Genomic DNA, 26,930 nt, shown 5'->3' with positions numbered 1-26,930 from the left:
TATCTTGTTTAAAAACCTTGCTTTTAGTGCAGAGAGTCATAAATATATCACCAGACATGCAGCTGTAGGAAACTTTACATTACCTAAAGCAAGATCTAACGCCATCAAGCGTACAGTTTTGTATAGAGGTATGAAAGAATGGAATTCACTGCCGAAAAATATCAAACTCACCACGAACACAAAGAAATTCAAAATATTAATAAAACAGCATTTATCAAAGTAAGACAACATGGTATATTTATATATGGAGTATATTTCGATGGATATATGTGTTATTATAATTTATAAAACGGACTGTAGAATGAATGTAGATACAAGTATGATGTGTGATGTGTAATGATGTATACATATATGATATGTAGAAATGTGGGTAATAGGATTAGTATGTGAAAAATTAATATAACGAAGAATGAATGAAGCACAGTTAAGAAATGTAAACACTTATTCTGTTTTTGTTTTGTTAGGTTAGGCTTATCGCTCACTTGTTTTTTTTTGTTTTAAATTTTTATAATGTTTATGTTTTGTGTTTTCAACTGTATATTTGATACTGTTGGACCCCAGGAAGAATAGCTGTGGCTTTGCTACAGCTAATGGGGATCTTAATAAACAAATAAACAAATAAACTGGTGATTTCTCTGTTAAGGCCCAAACAACAACACACAAACACAGCAACAACACAAATATCCAACAAACATTTAGAGTTCAGAGAAGTTTCTATTTTCATACAGAGAAATGTGAGTTTAGGTAAAGTAACATCATCATGAGCAGTGATCTCCACGGCTCCAGCTCCACCTCAACAAACTCAAACATCAACACAACAAGAAATGACAAGAGGTCAAAGTCCCGCCCACAATGTTTGATTGACAGGTGATCTCTGTGCAGTGCAGAGACACAACAGCAATGAGCTTTTAGCAACAAACATGGAGACTAAAGAAAGTGATTAACTAAAATACAGATTTTAACCAACTGCACCTTCAATGGTCTTTGTCTATTTGAGTTTACACAACTCTACTGTGCCTCCGTAATAAAGCCAAAATCCAGTGTGTAGAGGCTGAGTGAATGTGGTCTGGACTCTGTGGAGGAGAGTCATGGTTTCAGAGACGCTGTAGAAGGACAGAATACCTGCTCTGTGATCCAGGTACACTCCTACTCTGGAGGACTGAGGGCCTGAGACTGGAGTCTGGATGTTGTTGGACCAAAATGTGAAAGTTTTGTTGGAACAATCTAACGCCCAAGATTTGTGATTACATTTAAACAAACTTTCTCCCCCTGCTCTGCTGATATTCTTGTATGCGACTGCTACATAAACTCCGTCTCCTCTCCACTCCACCTCCCAGTAACAACGTCCAGTCAGACTCTCTCTGCTCAGGACCTGATGACATGTAGTGAATCTGTCCGGGTGACGAGAATAAGACTGATCTATACCCATATATGTTACTTTTCTGTTTCCCTCAGATAGTAACAATAGTGTGTTTGCTGTGTTTGGATCCAGTGTGATTTCCTGTGAATACCTTAAGAAGTCAGCTCTGGTCCTGGGCTCTGGTGGTGACAGTAAAACATCCACTTCAGTCACTGTCAGTGAGATGTTTGTCCATGTGTCTCTCAGAAGGTCCTGTAGTTTATCTCTGAGCTCGGACACAGCTGCTGTCACATCCTCAAAGTGTCTGAGAGGACGGATATTGATGCTGGATGAGTGTGTAGATGGACTGAGTGCTGACAGTGAGGGGTAGTTGTGTAGAAACTGGGTGTGATCCTCTGTGTGTGACAGCAGCTTCAGCTCAGCGTCTTTCCTCTTCAGCTCAGTGATCTCCTGCTCCAGCTTCTTCTGAAGCTCTTTGACTCCACTCACTTGAGTTTCCTGCTGGGATCTGATCTGCTGCTTCAGCTCAGAGCTTCTTTTCTCCATGAGACGGATCAGCTGAGTGAAGATCTTCTCACTGTCCTCCACTGCTTTATCAGCAGAGCCATTGATGGCCTCCACCTCCTGTTGAAGCACCTTCACATCTTTCTCTCTGTCCTGGATTCTCTGCTGGATGTTTTGTCGACTCAGCTCCAGCTCTCTCTGCCTCTCAGTCCTTTCTGCTGCAGCTGAGACTGTGTCGTGGCCTTTATGTTCATCCACAGGGCAGAGATAACAGATACACTGCTGATCAGTGCGGCAGAACATCTTCATCACCTCATCATGACGAGAGCAGATGTTCTCCTGGAGCTTCTTGGAGGGCTCCACCAGCTTGTGTTTCTTCAATGGAGCCACATCATAATGAAGCTGCAGGTGTTTCTCACAGTAGGAGGCTGGACATGTCAAACAGGACTTGACAGATTTGAGTTTTCTCCCAGTGCAGACATCACAGGCCACATCTTCAGGTCCAGCATAGCAGTGATCAGCAGGAGCAGCTTGGAGTTCAGTCTTCTTCAGCTCCTCCACTAAAGCTGCTAACATGGTGTTTTTCACCAGGTCAGGTCTTTGTATGAAGGTCTGCCTACACTCAGGGCAGCTGTAGATTTTCCTCCCATCCTCTTCATCCCAGTGGGTTTTAATACAGTTGAAGCAGTAGCTGTGTCCACAGGGAATAGTCACTGGATCCTTCAGTAGATCCAGACAGATGGAACAAGAGAAGGTCTCCTGGTCCAGATGAACTCCTTTCTGTGCCATTTCACCTCTCACGGACGACGACTGTCTGAGTTTCTGTTGCTCAGAAGTGAAACTAGTTTGAGCTCTGATCTAAACAACATGTGTCTCTGCAGTGAACGGGGCCTGTCAGCTCCTCCTCTTCACCACATGTTGGTTCCACCCATCTTCAAACTGTAGATCTGAAGGGGAGGGAACAAGGAAACACATGATCAGGGTGGAAACTTTGGGACCGGCACAACAAGTTCAGGCTAAAGTCCAATTCATGGATCGAAGGTCAATTACCAGAGATATCATACTGAACAATAAAGGTGTAAAGAAAAGTGTTCGTCACAGTTTTGTGATTAGAAGTCAGGACGTGGGTTTTGTGGTTAACAAGAACCAGTGAAAAGTCTTTCAACCAGTTTATCACAACTTATCAGGTACAGTTGTGAATATTATCAAGTGTATATGTGTATTAGAGAACTAAAGTAACAGGTCAGTCAGCAAGATTCAGGATTGTACTGTAGAAACATTCAAGGGTTGCGTTATAGAAAAGTTATGACAACAATTCATTCAACATTAAATTTCCTGGACCATGTCGCCTCCTGCTGGTCAAACTCTGGTATTACATACACTGCTCTGTTCATTTAACAGCAGAGTCAGTATAATGTCTCTCATGTTAATTATGAACATTGAAGAAGCTGTAACACAGGACATGACAGCAGGAGGACAGGGGATGAAATGAAAAGACAGAGACAGTCCGGCTCAATAAAAATAATTTATTTACAGTGGCATGAATCATAAATTAACGAGTAGCATTGGCAAAAGCAACATTAGAGTCGACAGCTTGCATAAAGTGGTGTGAACGTCTGGACTTTTGCATAATAAAACACTCACACTCTGGATAAACTGTACTGAACTGTGTCACCACTGAGATATTTAATATGAACATCACAGCAGAGAGAGGATCGTTTAGAAAAAAAAATCTCTTGAACTGCAAACAGTGATCTTTGAACAGCTACACTCTCCCTCAGCGTTGACCTATTGCTCTGAAAATACCACCGAACTGGGAAATAAAACACTTCAATCAAACCGGCTTCAGGTTCAACAGACAGCTGACTTTAAACATATCCTAAAAAAAGGGGGGCAAATAAACATTTCTTAAAACTCTTTAGCAGGAAAAAAAGAAGAAAATCATTTTCTCTGGATGTATTCAGTGATTATGCATACAAAGGTTTTGTCTACAAAGACGCACTAAAGCAAATGAGAAAGCATTTTCACTCTTCCAGTGTTAAACCAGGCATATCAGATCAGCACCGGATGATTAATCTCATGCTTTCTGGCCCTGATGCAGTTTGATTGTGTCAAAAAAAGTAAAATTAAGGATTTTAGCCAGACATTTTTATACAGGTCAGAGCAGCTTGTGCAAAATTAAAACCACTAAGATTTGAAAATGAAAGAAGAAAAAACAAAAAAACAACAACACAAAGTTGGAAATAAACTGGAAGTAGGAGATATTACTGTATATGTAGAACTTTACATCAATTTTCCACATACACTATCAGTGTAAGTCCCATTTGTTGAGCATTTTATCCTTTTTTAGACTGATTTAAATTTGAAAACTGTAATGTATTCAGTGTTTTAACCACAGTACAGTCCTGCATCAGGGCAAGATGCATATTAACAACATTGTTGTCATTTACAGACGACTACAGTTCAAATGGCAGCTAAACATATTACTCAGTACCCCTTTATAATCCAGAAACACTGTGGTAGTGAGGGGGAGAAAATCATTTGTGCTGCCAAAGTATTGTTGTAAATTTCCGTGTCAGGTTAGCGCAGGTTGTACAGTGTCATTTCTTGGGAGAAAGTATAAAAATCCTAACAGTATGAAGTGGTAAAACACTCACTCAGCAGTGTGTGACACACATAAACCTCACAGTTATACACCACACACACAACCACAGATCTAAGGCAGTATGCTATGTCTTTAGCATCTTAAGGTACTTACATGAATTACAGTATTTTGCAATCGATAAAATATCCATCTATGAGTCAAGAAAAATCTTCAATATATATATATATATATATATATAAGTATACTGTATCAGTCAAGATCAAGAGAGAATGAGTCACCTTCATCTAAAACATTGGGAGTTACTGTACACGAGCGTTTACATCCGCTCTTGATTGCCTTGAACCCCTGCGCAGAGTTTGACATTCAGAACATTTCCATGGCTTTACGTTTTGTCTCAGGGGATTCCTCCTTAAAAATCTTTGGGGTTTTTTATGATGTGCAGCACGCTGGGGTTTAACATCACTGCACTGAGAGGTGAAAGGACACCGGGGGCAAATGAGATCAACACAAAACCAAAACAGAGAAAAAACAAACTCATGTTGCAGTCGGTTTTGTGGCGTCACATTCGTCTTTCCACATCTTTTTGTGCTCTACAGTTTTTTTTCCTGGACCAGAGGGATTCAGGAAATCCATGTTGCTAGTTACAGTCATTTTTTCCCCACAATTACAAGCATAAGACATGAGACAGAAGCAAAACGAATGAAGGGAGCACCTTTCAAATCGATGTGATCAAATTATTCCCAAAATGCTAAATGTCCAGTCTTTAAAAAGCTCCTTATGAATCTGCCTTCACCTCTGTTAGTCCGTTTACAGGTCAATACTTCATAGAGTACATAATGTCTTGTCATTCAAAGGTCACAGCTTCACCCACAGAGAGAGAGTCAACACAACAATCCCAAACGCCTTTGTATTGTCGGTAACCCTTAAATTTACAGGCCATTAATTACAAGATAATGCCAAGAAATAGCCTAGAAACAACGGCCAATTTCAAAGTAATGTCACGTGTTTTATAAAGGCAAAAGATTACATATGCTTTGAATTTTTTTTGGGGAAAGGAACTTTTCTTCACCAATTCATTATTTCTGGGCTATTTCTACGCAATCAATCATCATTTCTTGGATATATTTCTCAACATCAGCCTACTATGAAATTGACCATTATTTCTAGGCTATTTCTGGATATTATGACGCAATTAATTGTTATTTCTTGGCTATTTCTTGACTTCTTGATCACGTAATTAACGGCCTGTAAATTAAAGGGTTGCCAAATTGTCCTTCAGCACGACAGAGCTTCAGCTACGCAACAGTGACACCTGCAGGCCAGTGGGTCGCAAACCACACAGACTCATTGTTTTCACCTATATCGCAGTAGCGTGGAGTTTTACCGTTAGTCATACACATCTTCTTTAGAGGCTAAGCTGCTTTTGGAGGCAGAAATAATCACGGCGCTAAAATCTCAGTGGGCAGAGCGAATGCACCAGCTACTTTAAGTCGCCATCTTAGTTCAGGATGTTAGCATGCTAACATGTTGTTGATGCAAAGTTTTTGCAGCTGTTTCATCTTAAACCAGAGATTTTTTTAAACCGAAGATGAAAAATGTTAGGATGAACCAGTTTACAGTACCAATTGACACTTCCTCATGTTAGCGCTAATGGCTATGTGTCCAGAAAAGCTTTGAGCTGCATACTAAAGTAGCAAAGTTAGCTAGTTAGCTTAGCTGCACTTTCAAATTCAAAAACAGCACTAACAACGTTATTTCTTGATGTCTGCCACAAGAGAAGGAAACAAGGACATAGTATTTAAACATTTTGTTCACCTTCCTCACTGTACGTAGTCTCCTGGTTCTTTAGCTCCACCCACTGATCTTTTTTCAACCAATGAAATAATTCCTCTCTGAAACAAAAACAAAAACCAAAAAAAAAAAAAAAAAAAAAAAAAAACTTGTTGGACTAAAACTCCAAACTGCTGCTTTGCTAAACCACTTAGGAGAAAAATGGTGTCATAAATCTAAGTATGTACACTATCTATACACATTCACCTTCATTCAAAAAAGTCATTAAACAGGGATACGGCTCCCCAGAAACTACAGCAGTTGAAATATATTAATTTTTTAAAATCGACATCAAAATGTACCATTCTGAGAGATTTCCTTAAAGAAAGATATCCTTGATTTTCTTTTTTTTTTAAATGTCATACAAAGAATCTCTAAAATTTCTTCAAAACTATAAATACCTGTGAAATCTGTTTTTCTTTTTTTTCTCTTTTTTTTTGTCATAAACCTTCTCATTTGACATTTTTCAGTCCGGCTCTGAACCATAGAACCATAAAAAGATAAAATCCAGAGGTTTCATTTATGCTTGTCAACCATTCGCTTCTCCAGTGTCGATCTGTGACATCGTTTCAGTTTTTTCACGCGGACGCTCATTCACTTGATCAGAAATCCACTGCTTCAGAGACTTGAGAGGAGTACGGTTGGAAAACATTCATCCAATCAGAGCGCATGCTAACAGCAAACACCGACAGCAGACGGGGAGGTTTTTCATCCAAGAGCTGCTACATTTAGCATGTTATGTCAAAAAATACAGAAATATTTGGAAAATACAGGAGCTTCCTGTTTTAGACATGACATCAGTAGTTGCCCCTGATTCAGTAATTTGTGTGTTTTTTTTTTAGAATTTTTCATGTTATTATATTTTGTTGATTCTATGAAGCATGAGCTGCTGTTAGCTTTCAGTGAAAACCAACACTTACTCTGAGTGTATCACATTAAAAGCCCTCAAATCAGTTCTGGAAACATACTGCCTCCTTAACTTGTTCTTTTCTTTCTTTGCTCAACAGCAAATAAGAGTCCCTAGGATGTCTTGGAGTATTACACCTTAATCTACAGTTACAGGGACAATATTTCTCTTTGTGTCCTCCCATTGTGTGATTTGCTGTTAGGATGGTTCAGATGGAAGTTTTCCTGCAACGTCTGACTTTTTTTTTGTTGTTGCATAAAATGGTGAATCGGTGTGAACGAGGCCAAACCGAAGCAAATGCAGTTCAGAACATTTTGTGTGTGTCGTCCTCTCTCTGACTGGAGCCTCTGAGTCGGCTGGTGTGAATGAGCGAGCAGTGTTTCCATAGCTGAACAGGTGTCGGTGTCTCTTTGCACAGGTTCCTGTGTCACCCAGGTGAGGTCAGCAGAAATTCTGTAACAGACAGAAAATCAAGATTAAAGAATAAATAAATAGATATATTACAATTTATAAAACGGAAAGGTGAAATCCGCCCATCTGAGTGGTTGTTAACCTACTATTCTAAAACCTCATCACAGCATAGGCTATCACTCCGCGTCAGGCACGTATGACTGGTATGAATGGAAGTTGTTGTCATGTATCTATGACAATGGACTGTTGCAGTCCGTAGCAAATACAGCTGATGTTTTTACGATGTTAAAAAACGGACTAAAGTAGTTGAATTCACATGTTTAAGGTGAACTTTCACCTCCAGAGGGTTAACAATGGTAGAGGGGACTGAGCAGTGACTTTCACCTGAAAAAAAGCGGAGGAAAAGACGAGCTGCAGAGCTAACTTGGAGCTAATGTCTGGAGAGGTGGGACTATTTTTTTCACAGTGGGGCTATTTTATTGGATAATATGTATTTCTGGTTGAATAAAACTACATGAAATTGATTGCGTATCCCTCTTTCATATTGCCTTTATTGGTAACCGTTTTATAAAAGCAATATATCATATATATTGCTTAAATACAGCATAGCATATGATGATGTGACGGACATAAAGACACTTATTATATACTATCAGGCTGATGGCATGGAAAACGTATGTGTAAAGTTACGTGTAGAAAAAGGACGGTAAACTTTCACTCACAGAATTTGTGTCACCGTCTTGTGTCAACATGTCCATTCCTGCCAGCTGCTCCAGGATCAGGCTGCCGTCGCTCACCTGGACCAGGAAAACAACCAAACACATGAACACAGGCAGAAAACACAAAAACAATTCAACATGGATTCATATTTGTTTGAAAAAAGGCTGATTTAACCCTCCTGTTGTCCCCCCTGGGTCAAGGAAGGAAGGAAGGAAGGACAAAGGGAAAGAAGGAAGGAAGGAAGGGAAAAACGAAGGAAAGAGAGAAGGAGGGAGGGAACAGATTGGGTCAATTGGGTCAAAAAGGAAGGAAGGAAGGAAGGAAGGAAGGAAGGAAGGAAGGAAGGAAGGAAGGAAGGAAGGAAGGAAGGGAACAGATTCGTTCAAGGAAGGAAGAAGAAGGAAGGAAGGACAAAGGGAAAGAAGGAAGGAAGGAAGGAAGGAAGGAAGGAAGGAAGGAAGGAAGGGAGGAAGGGAGGAAGGAAGGAAAAAACTAAGGAAAGAGAGAACAGATTGGGTCAATTGGGTCGAAAAGGAAGGAAGGAAGGAAGGGGTGAGGGAACAGATTCGTTCAAGGAAGGAAGAAGAAGGAAGGAAGGGAGGAAGGGAAATGGGAAGGAAAGAAAGATGGAGGGAGAGGGAAAAGATCAGGTCAATTGGATCAAAAGAGGAAGGAAGAAGAAGTAAGGATGAAGGGAAGAAAGGAAGGAAGGATGGAGGAAGGGAACAGATTGGGTCAATTTGACTCAGAAGGACAACAGGAGGGTTTTAATGTGAAGGTTTCTGTGTCACATCGTCCAGTAAAACGTTATTTCTGTCTCTATGTGTGTTATTGTGACTCTAAAACACCATGAAGCAGATGTAAACACAATAAAGATTCAAAATGGCGTCTCTGACCTGCTCTGTGTTCATGGAGCTCATCTGTCCTGACATCTGGCTCATGTTCCCACCGCCGCCGCCGCCGCCGCCCATGACGCCCATGTTCATGTTGTTGCTGCCGTTGTACATTCCTCCGTTGGGCTGTGTGGCGTACTGGGACTGGGACTGTTGGGGGTACACGCTGAAAGAAGGAGGCGACCACTGAGTTAAAGGGACATTGTGTAGGAATTACTCCCATCTAGCGTTGCGGTTGTATTGGACGAATCTCCTTGTTGTTTACAACTACTTCCGGGTAGAAAACCAGCATTCGAACAATAGTGACGGACGAGAGTTTCACTATATATATATACTTTTTCATGTCACTATATCGCCGTTTAGACTAATCTGGTGTTTGTAAAGTCTATAAAACCAATGATTGGACAAACATTACTATTTACGTGTGCACATTTTTGTAATTAGTCATGGTTATCAGAGATTAGCTGGGCTAACGGTTAGCTACCTGTTTAACTTTAATAACTCAGTGACTCAATAAATGGTCCATGAAAAAATATTTTCTCCAGCGGATATCTGAGTTCCAACATGACTGAGCTAACTGGAGTAGTTTCATGTCGTGTCCCACAACGGGAGGGTTTTAACAGCTGACGTCCTGGTGTTAGCTTAGCTACCGCCGTTAGCTTAGCTACCGTTAGCTTAGCTACCGCCGTTAGCTGTCCCTGTCAGTTGCAGCCACTGATGCTTTCTAGACACTGTGATTCCCCCAAACTGAATAAATACAACACATAGCAACACAAAACACACACACAGAAATAGTAATGTTTCTTCAATAATTTCAGATTTGTCTAAACGGTGATAGGGCGTGAAAAATATGATATATATAGCTAAACTCTCGATCTCATTCAAATTACGTGCTGGTTTTCTACCCGGAAGTAGAATGTAAACAACAAGGCGATTCGGTCTATATCGCAAGCAACTCAATCGTATTTTTCATGCTGCATTCACATGAAATTGGGCAGATGGCAGACGGACGACAGCCGCTGCAGGTAACGACATAAACAAGCCTCTATGTAAACAAGAGGTCCGTCAGCACGGGGCAAAACAATACACATGACAATATGTTGTCATGGCGATGTCGTATTGTTCTCGACACGTTCTCGACTTCTGTGACTAAAATGACATCTGGTTTGTTACCGACGGCCGTCTGCCCGACTGCAGGTGAATGCAGCATCAGTGTAACGCTCCATTCCTCCTCACTGCGTTACCGCGGTGACTTAAAACACGTAAAAACATGGAGACACCACATGGCAGCAGCACCGAGCTTACCCGCTCCATGTAGATATGAATGATATGAACGGCTCATTCAGAGCTGAAAGGAACACTTCAGTTTGTTGATGGGGGGGATTACTGATTAATGAAAAACAGACTTTTGAACGGAATAATCGATTTTCCTGAATAGATAACAGGAGAAGTTACACAATGTCCTACAAGGAGTTTTGGAAAAGCGAAGCGTTTTCACACTACATTTATGAGCCTCCGCGCGCAGGCTCGACCAGCATTTCCGCCACCACTAATAATAACAAAATAACGATAGAGACAAAACGATATATTTATCGAAAATGGGCCCATTAACAAGTGTGGGTAGCGGAGATTCATCCACATTAACGTGAGACTTTTTTATAACCAAATAGAAACTCCTCGTTGTCCCTTTAAGGCTGAGCTCAGGTCAGTCGTTTGGAAAGCTTCATGTTGTGCCGTTGTGTTCTTTTGTTTACCTGTTGCTGGTGGAGATGTTGGCGGGCTGCGGCCATCCGTTGAGGTCGGCGCTGGGCTGGTAGCTGGGGGGGCCTCCCTGGTGGTTGGGGCCCTGGGGCTGCGGTTGGCCCTGGCTCTGCTGCAGCATGGGGTTCTGGCCCTGCCCCATCCTGGGGGACAGCAGGGGACTCTGAGGGGTGGCGGCCCCGCACGGGAAGCCCGACACCGGGTCCTGGTGCTGCTGCTGCTGCTGCTGTTGGCTCATTGCTGGAGAGAGAAGAAGGTGATGAGACGACATACAAGCGATAACAGGTAGTTTTTAACTGGGAGCTGCTAAATTATACAAACTCTAAGACTCTACTCTAAGATCCTGCCTCTCAAATCTGATAATATTTACTGTAACATCCAGTTCTTTGTATGTCAGACCATGAGGAGCGAAATCGCCAACCCAAAACGTAATAATTTTGGCCATTTTAAAGCCAATAACTTAATCATTTGCCAATAATGTAATAAAATGTTTGCGCCAATAATGTAATAACTTTTTTTTTTTTGCCAATGTAATAACTGGTGCCGATAATATAATAATATATGTATCACTTTATTTTTCTTTATTTTCAGTGTGGAAGATGTCAATGTGTTACAATCTTGTGTGTTACAACAAGGATGTTGTCAGCCTACTACGCTTACTTCCTCCGTTTGCAAACATGTGTGAAACGGCCGAGCGAATCGCATTTTTATGAAGCATGGGAGGATGTTTGTTTCACACAGACACAACGCAGAACTTCAAATGGTTCACAACTGTAACATCATAAACATAAAGTGATATAGGCTACTGTATGTTTTTTTAAATGCTAGGCCAATAACATAATAACCATTCAAAAAAGAAGTTGTTACGTTATTGGCCCAAACATTTACTTACATAATTGGCTTGATTACATTTAAAATAGCCAAAATTATTACGTTTTGGGTTGCGATAAGCCAGCAAATACTTGCTGTACCAAAACTCTACTGACTCTTTGATGCCACAAACTGTACTAGAGAAGAAAATTCTCAGAAACTAGCAATATGAAAAGTTCTAGATAAACAACAACACTTTCTTTTTTGGTCAAATGAGATGAAGAGTGAATTAATAATAGGTTTCAAACACCGAAAGAAAACAAATATCAGCAAAGAGCAGCTTTCACCCGTGCCACCACCAGAGCTCGTTCTCTCTCTGCATGTGGTCGATTAGTGTCCTGACTCCTGATTGGTTAACGGACAGTTCAGTCTCACATAGTTGATTTGGACAAAAACAAAAAGTGGAAGAAAAGATTTGAATCATCCGACCCTAAGCAGCACCCAATCAGCTTGATTTCAGCAGTCGGGGGGGAAAAGACGACGACGTTTGATCAGCACCATCACCATAACAACAACGACAACAACAACGACGAGTGATTGAATCTCCCACGATGCATGAACACAGACCGCTGAGACGCAGCGTCGCACTGTATACCTGAGCTGCTGAACTGGAAGGCACTGTGCTGCGATGGCGGACTCATTACCCCGCTGTAATGCCCGCCGCCTACATTTCCCATCATGCCCTGGCTAGCCAGATGGTGGCTGGGGGAGAGAGGATGAGGATGTGGATGTGGATGTGGATGAGGAGGAGGAGGAGAGGGCAGGCCAGTACCGTAGCTGGAGGCCGGGTAGGGGAACTGCTGCGGGTTGCCCTGCGGCAGCCGCGGGTTGGTGCTGCCCATGGGCATCGGCGTGGGCGCGGCGCCGCCGTTGGGGATGTTCTGAGCCCGCATCATCATGGCACGCTGGTGGTGCAGGTGCTGTTGCTGCTGCTGCTGTTGCTGCTGCTGCTGCTGCTGCTGCTGCTGCTGCTGCTGCTGTTGCTGCTGTTGGCGTTGGCGAAGGTGGTTGCTGAGGTACTCGCGCTGACGCTGGGCCAGCATCTGGGCGTTGAGGGTTCCCTGCAGGAGAACAGGACCAGTTATAGAAGGAACCAATCACGTTGAGATACCTAATGAGGTTCCTCATTGTTGGCATGAACCAGAGCGATTGATATTAGGGATGTCACGATTATAGATTTTCTTGGTACGATTATTGTCAGAGAAATAATCACGGTATTATGATTATCACGTTATTATGCATCAATAAATTTCACAACACTATTAATGTGTAAAATCAAATATAGTCAAAATATAATTCCATTACTAATCTCTTAATATAGGACCAGTTATTAATCCACCAGGGTAAGTGTTTGAAATATTTAAGTCATTAATTGTCATCTATACCAAATGTTTAAGTTTATTTTAATTTTTTACAATACAAATGACACGCTAACATTTAACTTCCTACCAATTCAGTGTTACTTTAGATAAATGGACCGGTATCTGTGCATTTACCCTTTACTTTGGCGCACATCTGCGGATATGTTTCCAACATAATCTTTTTTGGAAAGTGACGGTATTTAGGGATCTTTACGATCAATTAATTGTGTTTAATACCACAATTAATTGTGAAAACAAGTAATTGTGACATCCCTAATTGATATAATTGTTATATCAATCGCTCTGGCACGGACCAGTAACCATTAATTATTGTACTCGGATCTTTCCCCGACTTCACCGAGAATCAGTTGTCTTACGTCGCACAACAATCTTCACACCGTCAACGGTAAAACATCAATTAAAATGCATTTAAATGCATTTAAACGCCAGAATAAATTGAAACGTTAAATTGTTTTTGTGTCCTTTGTAATGTTTTTATGACTGGCGTGAGGCACTTTGAATGCAAACTTTGTCCCGGTCCGCCATGTTTTTGGTTTGGTTTGGTCTTGAACGCTTTGAAGTCGAGAAAGATCCGAGTTTCAACTTGTCTTGAACGCAGCATAACACTGAAACACGCATCACCCTGACTCTTCATCGCCTTTTCTTCCTCTGCACAGGCGTCGTCAAAATGTGAAGGGAAATATTTACGAAGGTGACAAACACACACTCAGTTACACAGACTGACCTGGTTTGGTACATTAGACCTTAGAGGTAGATTCATGTTGGACACTCCACTCATCTGGTTCATTGGCTGACGGTTCTGCATGGAGGAGGGAGGGAGAAGAAAGTGTGTTATTAATCAAACTTCTCTTCAGCTTGGTATTAACAGTAAAACTACTACTACAGTTGGTTCATGAAATAACCACATCCATATATTTCTTTTTTTAAATTTATCTACTGTATATATCACCGCTGAATTCAACCAAAGATGGTTGAGTTCAGTTTTACTGTAAATGTGTAGCAGTGACAAAACAAAGATATTTTGCATCACAAAACTACAGAAACTCTAAATTTAGAGACTTTAGGACAATTGGTGCACCATTGCTCAGCTTTTCAAATCAAACTCTGCACGATGATTTCAACATAATAAAAAAGAAGCACATCTGAATGACTCTTTTACGAAGGATGAGAGTTTAACTTTAACTCTTCCTCCAGACTGTGACTCCACCCTCTCCCCGCAGGCTCCAACAGAAATGTGAAAAGATGGAGGTGGTGAAAAAGTTTTGCCTCACATGGTGAAAATACTGGTGAGTTTTACCCCGTATTGTCCAGCAGGGGGCAGCGCAGACTTCACTGTGGTAACGGTGCCGCTTGGACTAAACTCAGCTACGGTGGTTAATGATTTTTCGATAACAACTAGTGTTTTACGAGGAGAGTGAAAATATGAAGCCAGGAAGGAACTTGTAACGAATAAATAAAAGTGCACAACGACATGCAGAGTGTTCGTCATGACAACATGGAGGTGCGGGCGGTGCACACGGGCAGAAAGAGGAACATTATGAGGAAATGGGCTCTTCAAAGAGACTCTGCTGCGTTGACTGCCAGTTACATAAGGTACAGTCAAGCTATCACCTTTACACATTAATGTATGCTTTAATATGTGTGTGTTGCCTATGCACGACATGTGTGTTCACTGTGAAGTGTCTCAGCAGCAGGGAACTGCTGATGGAGGCACAACGCTGCAACATGCCTGTTCCTTTCTGCTGCTGCTGCTGCTGCTGCTGCTTGGTTTAAACTCAGTGAACCTTGTTGGCATCACTGTCTGCTCTGTTGCATCACACCAAGTGAGCAAAAAATAAAAAATAAAATAAAAAAATCAGAGTTTTTGAGTGTAGTCTGCAAAAACAAGGGGCCTGTTGTGTTTTTGTTTGCACAGTATCTTGTCCATCAGAAAGTGAAAAACTGGATGTGACCGTCTTGTCTCGTCAAACACGACATTCGAGCTGGATAAACATCACAGCAGCGGCGGCGGTGGCGAGGGGAGTGATGTAACAACAGGCGTCACCTACCAGCTGGGCCTGCAGTCGGTGCTGCAGCTGGAGCCTCATGCTGTTGGGCTGAGGCGGCACCACTGGGTTCGGCCCCCCCGGTCTCATCCCCGCCGGCCGGGGCATCCTCATCATCGGGGGGTAACCGGCCGGCGCCATCCTCTGCGGCCCCATGTGGCCGTGGAAGCCGCCGTCGGTGGGGATGCCGCCGTAGCCGGGCGGGGCGCCGTAGTGTTGGCTGTACTGGGGGGGCTTCATGCTGGGGGCGGGGTCCGAGGAGCCGAGGTACTGGTCTTGGTCTGACATGGGACCCTGCAGAGCAGTGAGACGGGGAAATGAGTTTAAAGGAATAGATCAAACTTTTCGGTCTGAGGGTCTAATGTTGCTGAAACTTCCCAAATTTGCCTCTTTTCAATTCTCGAAATCCCCCCCAAAAACAATAGGATACAGTTTAATACTGCTTTAAAGGGATAGTTCAACATTTTGGAAAATTGGCCCATTGCCATAATCCCTATAGTTTTAGGTGTACGTTCGTTACCTTTAATTGTCGGTGCAAGCTATTTTTAGAACGGCGGAGCAGAGCCGCGAGCTGCTCAGAGCTACGCTACGGAGGCTCATGGGATTTCTTGGTTTCCCTCATCAAACTCATCAAATACACAATCCAACAACTCCACAACGCTCTGGTGGACAAGTTGTGACCTGCACATTCACCACGCTATGAGATAATAACACAACGTTACCACACAAGAGTTGTTTTAGAGGTAAATTCATGCAAAACAGCTGATGCACGTTGAGCAATAACAATCATTATTTTAATTATTAATGTTATTGTGCTTTATAGCTCAATCCAACTCTCTTAGATTCCAATGTTCACTTTCAGAGTGAAGGTCATAAATCGTTTGTTTGGCACAGACGTGTGCTCATCCACGATCAGAGAGAAGCAGGTTCCTGTTTTCACCGTCATTCAGATGGAACAACGAGCTCGTTCTGCTTTTGTGCATCGTAAGACCTGAACCTATTGGATATGCTGAATAGCTTGGGGCATGTTATCCTTCTTTGTGAGTGGCTGAAGGTTTATTGAACATGTATTATTAGTTTAAGTCATTATTCAGGCAACATCATTAGAAAATACCCCCACCAAATAAATAAATAAAAATAGATAATAAATGAACTGACCATGTTCGTCCTCACCTGTCCGGCCAGCGTGGGGATTCCCAGCATCTTGTCGATCTCCTCCAGGCCCTCGTAGTCCTTCAGCACCGAGCACAGCTGGTTCAGCAGGGCGCCTTCGTCGGGCGGACCCTCGTGTCCCGAGCCGCAGCATCCCATCCCGTCCTCCTGGGGAACGCCGTACGGAGGCCTGAGAGAGAGAGAGAGAGAGAGAGACGCTGGCTGTTACCGTCAGGACTCGAGACTCGAGGGCCACGGGTTCGATGCCCTCTTTTTATTTCATCAGCTGCTTCAGGATGAAATGACGGTTTTACCTGCTTTGGTTTCCATAGTGATCCATCATCATTCGGTCGGGCCATGGCGCAGTCTGATTGGGCGGAACTTGTTGCTGAGGGTAGGGGGGCGTTGCCATCTCCATCTCTGAGAAGGAAAAAAACAAAACAAGTGTTGTAGACTTTCCTTCCTTCCTACTAACTGTAAATTGTACATTTGTGAAATTTATATATATACGTATATACTTTTTTTTTTTTTTAATTTTTAGACACATTCAAATTAATCTATTCATTCATTCATTCATTATATTTTCTATATTTATTCTATTTTTTAAAAATATTATTTAATTCTACTTTTATTCTGCTTTTTATTTTCGTAATATTTATATATTTCGATTGATTTTCTTTTTATTCAGGAGTTTTATTTGCAACAAAGAAAACTTTCCCTCCGAGGATCAATAAAGTATTTCTGATTCCTTCCTTCCTTCCTCCCTCCCTCCCTCCCTCCCTCCCTCCCTCCCTTCCTCCCTCCCTTCCTCCCTCCTCACCGTTGCCCATCATCTGCATGTTGACCATGGCTCTGGACACGGGCGGGCCTCTTGCAGTGTTCATGTTGGGGACCATGCGACCAGGTCCGATGCCCTGGCCCATCATCGGCCCCTGGGGGCCCCATGCCTGCTGCAGCCTGTGGATCGCCCCGTTGTTCATCATGCCTGGTTCAAAAGAAAACAATTAGTTTAGTGTTTTTCAGTCACTTTTAAAGGAGACATGTTCTGCCCCTATTCATCCTCTCCAAACAGCCCTGTTCAGAACGCCTGGTTTCAGTGTCTGTCCCTTTAAATGCTAATGAACCACTGCTCACCAGGCCCCCGCCCCCTCTACAGGTACCTGTACTCACAGGTAGGGGTGGTATTATGCAAATTCGAAAACTAAGTACATCATTGTCAGACAACTGAGGGAAGAGCTGGTAAAACCACATGGATTTTAACCTCAGGAGCCTGAAAATTATCGATTTTTTTGTCAATTCTCACATTTTAGGGGCCAAATATATGTTACAGAGCCTTCAGAAAGTGATATTTCCATAACACGCCCCCTTTAAGAATCAGAGGACGTCACTTCTCTTTCTGCCTCACCTGCGTTGCCCATTGCGGCCTGGTTGGTCATGCCTGCGTGACTTCCCATCATGCCTTGCTGTTGCTGCTGCTGCATCAGAGCGTAGGGGCCGTTGTTCCTGTGTTGCGGGGGGAACGGCCTGGGGGCGTTGGGGTTGGGGCCCATGCTGCCGTCCAGAGACATGCTGCGGCCTGGCGGAGGGGCTCGGCCTGGTTGGCCCGGCCGGACGCCGGCGAAACCTGCCGGGACGGAGGAAGACAAGAGGGCGTCTTTACAGAGATTCTGTCCAACTGGACTCGCTTTAAAGGGATAGTTCACCCAAAATTGAAATTTCACTCATGATCTCCTCCCCCTCATGTGGACTAAGGGCTGGGAGAAGTTTCAGAGTCCTCCGTGGCTTCTCTGAGTTACAGAGGGTCTCGGCGTAGCAGTGCATGTTCATATAACGGTTGCAAATGGATACCAACTGTCTTCGTAACAAAAAGACACACCAAAAAACATCCAAATACCTCCATGCTGCTCGTATGTAATGTCCGTCTTGTATTGAAGCCCCGAAAAGCGAAATTGTCCCGAAAAAAATTAAACAAGTCTATATTTCAAGCTTGTTTGTAGCGGAAGCTTCTCTTCCCAGTTTGTCCAAATTTGACGAACCGGGAAGAGGAGCTTCGAGAAGCTTCCACTACAAATCAAGCTTGAAAAATAGACTAATTTAATTTTTTTCGGAACAATTTCGCATTTCGGGGCTTCAGTACAAGACGGACATTACATACGAGCAGCATGGAGGTATTTGGATGTTTTTTGGTGTGTCTTTTTGTTACGAAGACAGTTGGTATCCATTTGCAACCGTTATATGGACATGCACTGCTACGCCGAGACCCCCTGTAACTCAGAGAAGCCACGGAGGACTCTGAAACTTCTCCCAGCCCTTAGTCGACATGAGGGTGAGTAGATAACGAGTGAAATTTCAATTTTGGGTGAACTATCCCTTTAAGACGCATAAACCCTCAGACTGACGGAGTGAATCTGACGTACCTGCAGGGCTGACGGGGGGGAAGGCTCTGTGCTGGCCGGGGGGGCTGCCACCACCGCCACCACCACCGCTGCCATCGGCCATCTGCAGGATGTCGCTGATGATGGTCTGTTTGTCCACGGAGGAACCGGGCGGCACAGAGGATGAAGAGGAGGATGAGGAGGAGGACGGTCCTTTGGCCGGTTGCTGGCCTCCGAACAGCTGCTGCTGCTGCTGCTGCTGCTGGCCGCCGCTCCGCAGGTCCTCCAGCAGGTCGTCCAGCTCACTGGTCTGGAATCAGCAACAAGAAACAGGGTTCAGAAATGAGACCAACATCAGAACCAGAACCAGTCGGCTGCTACAGGACTATGGACTTGTTTGTAAAAAAAAATCTACCATTAAAAACTTCAATGCCTCAAGTCTTTTTTATGTTTTGTTTCATTTTTAGCAATTTTTTGATCCAGATGATTCTGATAGTGACAACTTTCTGTTTATGGCAGTGTTTTTCAACCTTGGGGTCAGGACCCCACGTGGGGTCGCCTGGAATTCAAATGGGGTTGCATGATATTTCTACTAATTGACTAATTATTATTCTTTTTAAAAAAACACCACACTGTATGCTATACTTTCACTTTATCAAATCGAGTTAAAATAAAATGCAACATAGAAAATCTGTGCTGGCGAATCTTGATTGACGGGGGTCGCCAGAAATTTGTGATAACAAAATGGGGTCATGGGCCAAAAAAGGTTGAGAACCACTGGTTTATGGTGACTTGTCCCTTTAAAGTTATATTCTACTCACCTGATAATCACACACAGCTTGCAGTGATTCATCAACTTGCTTTTAATTGGATAATATTGGTGTGTTTTTTTGTACTCATGCCTCAACTCCACCTGACGAAGGTCGTATCGACCAAAACGCTGCTTTGTCCAGGATTAAAGACCCTATGCAGGTTAACAGTGTGCGGGAATTTCTTCTGTTCTTAACCATTAAAAAATTAAAGTGAATGTTTCAGTATCCACTAACACACGAGGATGGATTTTCAACTTGCAACTGATGCTTCATCCAAACAGTTCTGCTGTGATCAAACAAAACTTTCTATTCCTGCTGCCGGGGACCGGGCTTCGAATGTCACAGAGAAAAGTGAAAGTAAAATGCAGCTTCTTAGGTGATGAAGCCATTTTTGCCAAATAACGATTAAAAAAAAAAGGGGAAGCTTTACATTCAGAAAAAAGAAGAAAACAAAACGAAACCATTTCAAGTTCTATTGGAGGGTTTCCTCAGAAGTTCCTCAGATGGAATTTCCACACAGAAATATCTAATAATCCTGCTTATATTTATATAAATGTGTATATGTAATGTATATAATGTGGACATTAATAATGCTGTGGATCAAGAGTGAGACAAAAAAAAAGAAAAAAGAAAACTAAACCTAAGATGTGAATGTATATAATGAACATGTAAACGTGTAGAATCACTTCTGATGACAACTTTGAAAGAAACTGAGAACTCCCCTCGGTGTAATTTAACCTGCCACACACACACACACACACACACCCCCACACACTAACACACACACATACACCACTGACAGGGACGGTTTCCTGCGGCCGTTGGACAGATGAATAGAGGAGGACCTAAAAATAAACTGCCGGCACTAATGAGGTCATGTGTGATGTACAATAAGACAGAGTCACAGCTCTGTTTAGACCGAGCACACACACACACACACACACACACACACACACACAAAGTGACCACAATATTGCCACACATCAAGGGCATCGTCTACGAGGGACACGTCCCCCCCTCAAACCTTTTCCAAAGTCCAGTCTGTGCAGGGAGAACGTATCAGGCTCAGTGCTCTGGTTGTTTGTGCAGCAGATGCAGCGAGGCCGGTGTTCGGTGCAGGAAGCGCAACCTGAACATCATGACGTCAAGGAGGCAGAATATGAAATCTATGAGCAAATAACTTTAAAGCTTTAAAGGACAATTCCGGGCAAATTCAACTCGGGGCTGTATTTTCCTCACATTTTAGGTCTAAAAGAAGGAATGTGAAGATTTTCAGTTTAATTGCTCCTGTTTTGCGGTAGTTGTGTCTGTCCCTGCATCGCCACGGCAGCGATGAATGGGAGCGGATTGAAGTTCTGCTGTTTAGGCTGTTTACATCCCTCAAAGCCGCAGTTTTTTTCCACAGACAGCGTCAGGTGGCGACTCAAACATGCACCCAGAAGTTTATTTACTTCAAAATAAAAAAATCGGATCTATTATGAGGCAGCATAGAATGATGATGGGGATGAGGATGAACTGTGTAGGTATTTTACTGTTTTTTATTTATTGTATTGTTTTGTATGAATGTCTCTCACTGCGAGCCAAATGTACCTGTGGGTACAAATAAAGAAATATAATCTAATCTAATTCAAAGTCTTGCGGCGTCTCGCGCAAGTTGACGAGTTCGGTGTGTCCACGTGCAGTCGGAAGCTCCCGTTTGTGTCATAAACACAGGAATATCAACTCTTGACTTGCTTGAAGTGAATAAACTTCTCGGTGCATGTTTGAGTCGCCATCTGACGCTGTCTGTGGAAAAAAACTGCGGCTTTTGAGGGATGTAAACAGCCTAAGCAGCAGAACTTCAATCCGCTCCCATTCATTGCTGCCGTGGGGATGCAGGGACAGACACAACTACCGCAAAACAGGAGCAATTAAACTGAAAATCTTCAGATTCCTTCTAAAATGTCAGGAACATACAGCCCCGAGTTGAATTTGCTCGGAATTGTCCTTTAAAAAGCAGCTGCAGACTGTGGCGTCCAGATGTTTTCAGAGACTCGGCCACCTCTGGATGTGACCGGTGGTGGCACCTTTAAAGTCTCTCTGGGCTTTGAACGCATCGTAGAGGAGAATGTAAAAGTCAAAACCTATGTACTGTATATCTGTCTCTATAAGTAGTAACTGAGCAGTAGTGGTGATCACTTACAGCTACACATATTTACACACAGTTACACTCATTATACACACACACACACAGAGTCACATGTTAGCTTTGCTCACACACAAAGCAAACGCTGTAATGAAAACGTATGAGGACACCCCGGATACACAACACACACAGAGTCACATGATTTTCTGCTCTTTTCCCACAACCACACAGCTGCACATTGAACACAAGCAGAAACTGTGATCCTCATGTTTTTATTTATTCATTTATTCTCTTAGTTCTCATCTTAGTTTCACTTCTCTGTGTCGGAGCTGCTCACAGGAGTCAGCAGCAGCGAGTGACGTCTGACTGTGAACACAAACACATGGCCAACACAACACAACACAACAACAACAGTAACGTCCTCCTCGTTGCTCCGTGAGCTGGAACGTCGCATGGCTTCAACAGTTTGAAAAACCTCCGTCCAACAAAGCCTCGTCTGATGCTACAAAGAACAACGACCCCTCCAGGATGAGCCCGCTGCCTCCTTCCACCGCCGCCGGAGGCACAGCGGCCGGTCGGAGGGGGTCGCCTTTGTCCCCGAGGCCGTCCAGCGTCTGATCCCCCTCCCTCCTCCTCCTCCTCCTCCTCCTCCTCCTCCCGCTGCCTTTTCCTGGAGCTAACTCCCGCTGCGTCACTGCACCTGCACTTTCAATAAACTAACTTTGCCGCGCTACCTGGGAGAAGAGACGTGCTACGGCGCTATCGAATACCAGAGACTGCTGGACTGGACCGGACTGGACCGGACCCATGAGGAAGTGAAGTCATTGTGTGTGTGTGTGTGTGTGTGTGTGTGTGTGTGTGTGGAGCCACAGGAGGTGTGTGAGGTGTGGGACAAGCCAGCAGCAGATGGATACCAATGAAAAGAGCCACAAAGCCAACAAACTATTTAAAAAGTCGTTGGTTCTTCATATACAAGGAGGAAAACAACTGTCCAAAGGAGGTGATAGTCGTGTGATTAAGTTAGTAAGTGAATTGTTGTCTTAAAGGGATAGCTCAACATTTTGGTAAATTGGCCCATTGCCATAATCCCTATAGTCTATAGTTCGTTACCTTTAATTGAACTCAGAGCTACGCTACGGAGGCTAATGGGATTTCTTGGTTTCCCTCATCAAATACACAATCCAACAACTCCAAAACGCTCTGGTGGACAAGTTGTGACCTGCACATTCACCACGCTATGAGATAATAACACAACGTTACCAGACAGAGTTGTTTTAGAGGTAAATTCAGAGACTGCTTGCTGAAAAACTGTCCCCGACGGAAACGTGCATCAGCGGTTTTGCATGAATTTACCTCTAAAACAACTCAGTCTGGTAACGTTGTGTTATTATCTCATAGCGTGGTGAATGTGCAGGTCACAACTTGTCCACCAGAGCGTTGTGGAGTTGTTGGATTGTGTATTTGATGAGTTTGATGAGGGAAACCAAGAAATCCCATGAGCCTCCGTAGCGTAGCTCTGAGCAGCTCGTGGCTCTGCTCCACCGTTCTAAAAACAGCTTGCACCGACAATTAAAGGTGACGAACCTACTGCTATGACTATAAGGATTATAGCAATGGGCCAATTTGCCAAAATGTTGAACTATCCCTTTAAGCTGACAGCTGGTTTCTATCTAGTGCATTAAAAATAATGACAGTAAATGACTGAAACACCTTTTTACTACTGTAACGAATATGTCAATGCCAAAGTAAAGAGGTAAATTAGCCTTGACCTTTCATCAAAGTTAATGGTTTTGCACTCTTCCTCTCATTAGGACACATGCACACAGACTTCCTTATATGGGCAGAGATCCAACCCCCCCGCCCCCCATTGTTTAACCCAAAGTTACGCCCCTGGATGGATACGATGGATTACTGCGATGGGTTGATGAATGTTTTGCACAGGTTAATCTCTGTCTGCAGGATAATGGCTTTCATTTAATTTCCATGTGTAGCAGACACAAGTTTGAACATCCACTCAATCAGATGGACAAGAAACTCCTGTCACTGCGACACACTTAACAGAATATGAAGTACTTTATTACTTATTAAGCGCCTGTTTTTTATTTCTCACCCACACTGACTCTCACACATATGCTTAAGCTTTTAAACAGTCACTCCCCCCACCCAACCACCCAACCAGTGCATCCTTTGCCAGAGCATCTTGTGTTTCAGGGAGTGGACCAGTTCCTGACAACCTGCCATCAGCTGCCTAAAGAGGAACTCAACACACATCTGACGCAGCCAATCACAGAGCGGCCAGCGCCGGCTCTGCAGCTACTGGGCTTCTCACTCGGAGGTGTTTAAAGGAGCTGTTAAACACGTCGTCCATATGTCGATTCGTTAAGTGGACTAATTATTTATATTTACTCTAAAGACAGAATCTCCATTATGTGTGTGTGTTTTCTCTCTCTCTCTGCCTCAAACTATTTTGTCACGACTTTGACAACAAATTTCTGGTGCAACTGGACAATTATTAAAACAGACTGACGTTAAATTTGGTGCAGATATTAAATAATCCCAGAAAAATGGCTTTAGTGATGGGATGTTGTGCTTATTTATAGATAAATGCTGAGTACAAAAAATGTTTTTTCAATATAAATCCACACATTAGATCCGATCGTGCAGCTGAATCCGGGACGGTCCCCTGCTTGTTACCACATCGTGCATGAAGCGAGCTAGCAGGCGGAGGAGGAGGAGGTCACTGGTTTGATTGTTAACAACTTTGTTAAAGAGGAAGTAAGTTTCTTTTTTTAGTGAAGAGGTGGAGAAAGTGTGAGTTACTGTAACAACACTTCAGTGTTATTGACACTGACGCGCACCACGACGGAGTGAGAGGACACTGACTGTGATCGTTTTTATTTCCTTAAAGTGTCTCCTATGTATGAGCTAAAATGTTGAATATAACAAACCAGTAAATCCTCTGTTAGCTATTAGATTATTCTTGAAATAAATAATTCTAAAGTTGACTGGCTCTCTCTATCTAACAGCCATAGACATTGGGTTTTATTTATTTTTTTATTTAGATTTATTTTTAAAGCTCTCTATGGCCTTTTACAATCCTATATTAACCATTTAGTATCTTTTAATGCAAGTCTCTATCATAGGACGGACTCACGCTGCTTCCTGTTGCACCTGCAACCTGCAACACTCTGCAAAACCATCTGAAACTTGCCACACTTTTATCATTAGGACAATTTAAATCCATAATTGCATCTTATTTTACCACCAACTGCTCCTGATTTTAATTTAGACTTCTCTGTTTTCAATTTATCTTTGTTACTTTTACTTTTTGGCTATTTCGGATATGCTCATTGTATGTTTTAAATGTTTTGTGTTTTGTCTGGGCTTTATTGTAAATGAGGTTGCTTCCTAAATATCTCCATGTTTAAAGGGATAGTTCAACATTTTCAGCTATTTTTAGAACGGCGGAGCAGAGCCGTGAGCTGCTCAGAGCTACGCTACGGAGGCTCATGGGATTTCTTGGTTTCCCTCATCAAACTCATCAAATACACAATCCAACAACTCCACAACACTCTGGTGGACAAGTTGTGACCTGCGCATTCACCAGACTGTGAGATAATAACAGACTGCAAGAAAGCCTCCGTAGCGTAGCTCTGAGCAGCTCGCGGCTCTGCTCCGCCGTTCTAAAAATAGCTTGCACCGACAATTAAAGGTAACAAACCTACTGCTATGACTATAGGGATTATGGCAATGGGCCAATTTGCCAAAATGTTGAACTATCCCTTTAAATAAAGGTTATAAAATTTTGTCTCATGAAGATTCATTGAAATAACCCCAAAAAAAACCTCAAAAATAATGAATCATGTTTGTAAACAGCACTGACCTGGTCGGACATGTTGAAGCCCACTTCCTGTTTCTCCGTCTTCACGTTGGACAGCTTTGGTCCTTCTCCTGGTTCCATCTTAATGGCTTTATCCAGGATCGCGTTGTCGTCCCGGTCCAACAGGTAGCGCAGCAACGCGTTGTTCTTCTTGGGACTCCCCGGCTCCTGCTTCACGCACAGTTCTCCCAGGGCGGCCATGCTGTCGGCGGCGGCCGCCTCGGGGCCGACCGGGTCCTTCCCCGTGGCCTCGGCCGTCAGCTTGGCCAGCTCCACGGGCGACGTGCTGTTCTGCAGCAGCCGGTGGAGGATCTTGTGTTTCTCCTTCAGCGAGGCGGAGTAGTTGTTGGCGCCGCCGCCGCCCTTACAGTTCTGGTCGTCGCCCGTCGGCGAGCCGGGGTCGGACGGCTCCAGCTTGGTGGTGAGCAGCTGCAGCAGCTTGGTGTGGCCTTTGGGGTTCAGGAGGCGGTTCTGGGCGTCGCCGAGCTCGCCCATGCCGCCGCTGCCTCCGAAGCCGTCGGGGTCGCCGTCTTTCCCCTCGCCCTGCTCGCCGTCCTGGCTCTGGGACAGCAGGTCGTGCTGCTCCCCAAAACCTCCGAACAAGTCGGCCTCTAAGCTCTGGCCGCTCTTGGCCAGCTGGCTGCCGGCGGAGTGCAGCGGGCTCTGGAGGCCGGACGACTTCCTGTCCGGCGACTCGTGTCCCTGGCTGACCCGGTGGCTCAGCGCCTGCAGGGCACTGAGGGAGTTGAACCCTTGGACGTTGCCCGTGCTGCTGCCCACGGACGCCGGCGAGGGGAGGTGGGGCACGGGGGAGAAGGAGCCGGGGGGATGCTGGGGCAGGCGGGGGCTGCTGCAGCAGCTGCTGCTGGCCGCCACGCCGGGGCTCTGGCGGTGGGGAGACATCATGGCGCCCTGGACCCCCGAGGACACGGAGGGGCTGCCCTGCGCCGCCGGGCTGCCCAGCTTCAGGGCGGCGTGGCTGCTCCCCTGAGGCGTGGGGGCGCGGCCGGCCCCGAAGCCCCGCGTGGCGCTGGTGTCGGGGGAAGGGGAGGGGCCGCCGGCGCTGGTCGGGGTCATCGGTTTGACCATGCCCTGCCCGCCAGATGCGTCCGCGCTCATGCTGCCTCCCGTCTCCCTGGAAGGAAAACACACAACACACAACACACAGGTGTCAGTATGAGGCTGAACTGGTGTTCTTTTGGTTAGAGGGTAAAACTGATTTATCTTAAAGCGACTACAGAGAAGTTTTAACTGGATTTGCAGAAGTCTCTCGCTGCTGCTGATGTCTCTGTTTGACC

At 44.0% G+C, this 26,930-nt stretch overlaps 1 protein-coding gene and 1 pseudogene across 5 annotated transcripts in view; both read right to left on the bottom strand.

The window, feature by feature from the left end:
* Nucleotides 1–988: 988 nt before the first annotated feature.
* Nucleotides 989–2,733, bottom strand: LOC311001081 (tripartite motif-containing protein 16-like; annotated as a pseudogene). Its single transcript has one exon. The product of its transcript is annotated as a tripartite motif-containing protein 16-like (transcript).
* A 2,741-nt stretch (nucleotides 2,734–5,474) lies between these two features.
* LOC311001078 (nuclear receptor coactivator 2-like) overlaps nucleotides 5,475–26,930 on the bottom strand; it is a 68,995-nt gene continuing 47,539 nt past the window's right edge. For 2 of the 4 annotated variants that reach the window (XM_083992041.1, XM_083992040.1), the window contains 13 exons: nucleotides 25,636–26,767; nucleotides 18,858–19,125; nucleotides 17,846–18,064; nucleotides 17,261–17,425; nucleotides 16,755–16,860; nucleotides 16,447–16,630; nucleotides 15,292–15,582; nucleotides 13,968–14,042; nucleotides 12,457–12,922; nucleotides 10,985–11,231; nucleotides 9,234–9,396; nucleotides 8,340–8,414; nucleotides 5,475–7,659 (listed from right to left, as the gene is read on the bottom strand). In XM_083992041.1, the coding sequence (XP_083848167.1) occupies nucleotides 7,648–7,659; nucleotides 8,340–8,414; nucleotides 9,234–9,396; nucleotides 10,985–11,231; nucleotides 12,457–12,922; nucleotides 13,968–14,042; nucleotides 15,292–15,582; nucleotides 16,447–16,630; nucleotides 16,755–16,860; nucleotides 17,261–17,425; nucleotides 17,846–18,064; nucleotides 18,858–19,125; nucleotides 25,636–26,767 (3,403 nt within the window). In that variant the 3' untranslated portion in view covers nucleotides 5,475–7,647. The remainder of the gene's footprint in view (nucleotides 7,660–8,339; nucleotides 8,415–9,233; nucleotides 9,397–10,984; nucleotides 11,232–12,456; nucleotides 12,923–13,967; nucleotides 14,043–15,291; nucleotides 15,583–16,446; nucleotides 16,631–16,754; nucleotides 16,861–17,260; nucleotides 17,426–17,845; nucleotides 18,065–18,857; nucleotides 19,126–25,635; nucleotides 26,768–26,930) is intronic. The other 2 variants (XM_083992043.1, XM_083992042.1) reach the window with 2 other exon arrangements.

Source organism: Trachurus trachurus (genome assembly GCF_905171665.1).
Source record: "Trachurus trachurus genome assembly, chromosome: 17".
Taxonomy (NCBI): domain Eukaryota; kingdom Metazoa; phylum Chordata; class Actinopteri; order Carangiformes; family Carangidae; genus Trachurus; species Trachurus trachurus.
Note: the sequence above shows the minus strand (reverse complement) of the source record. Positions and strands in the feature narration are given on the sequence as shown.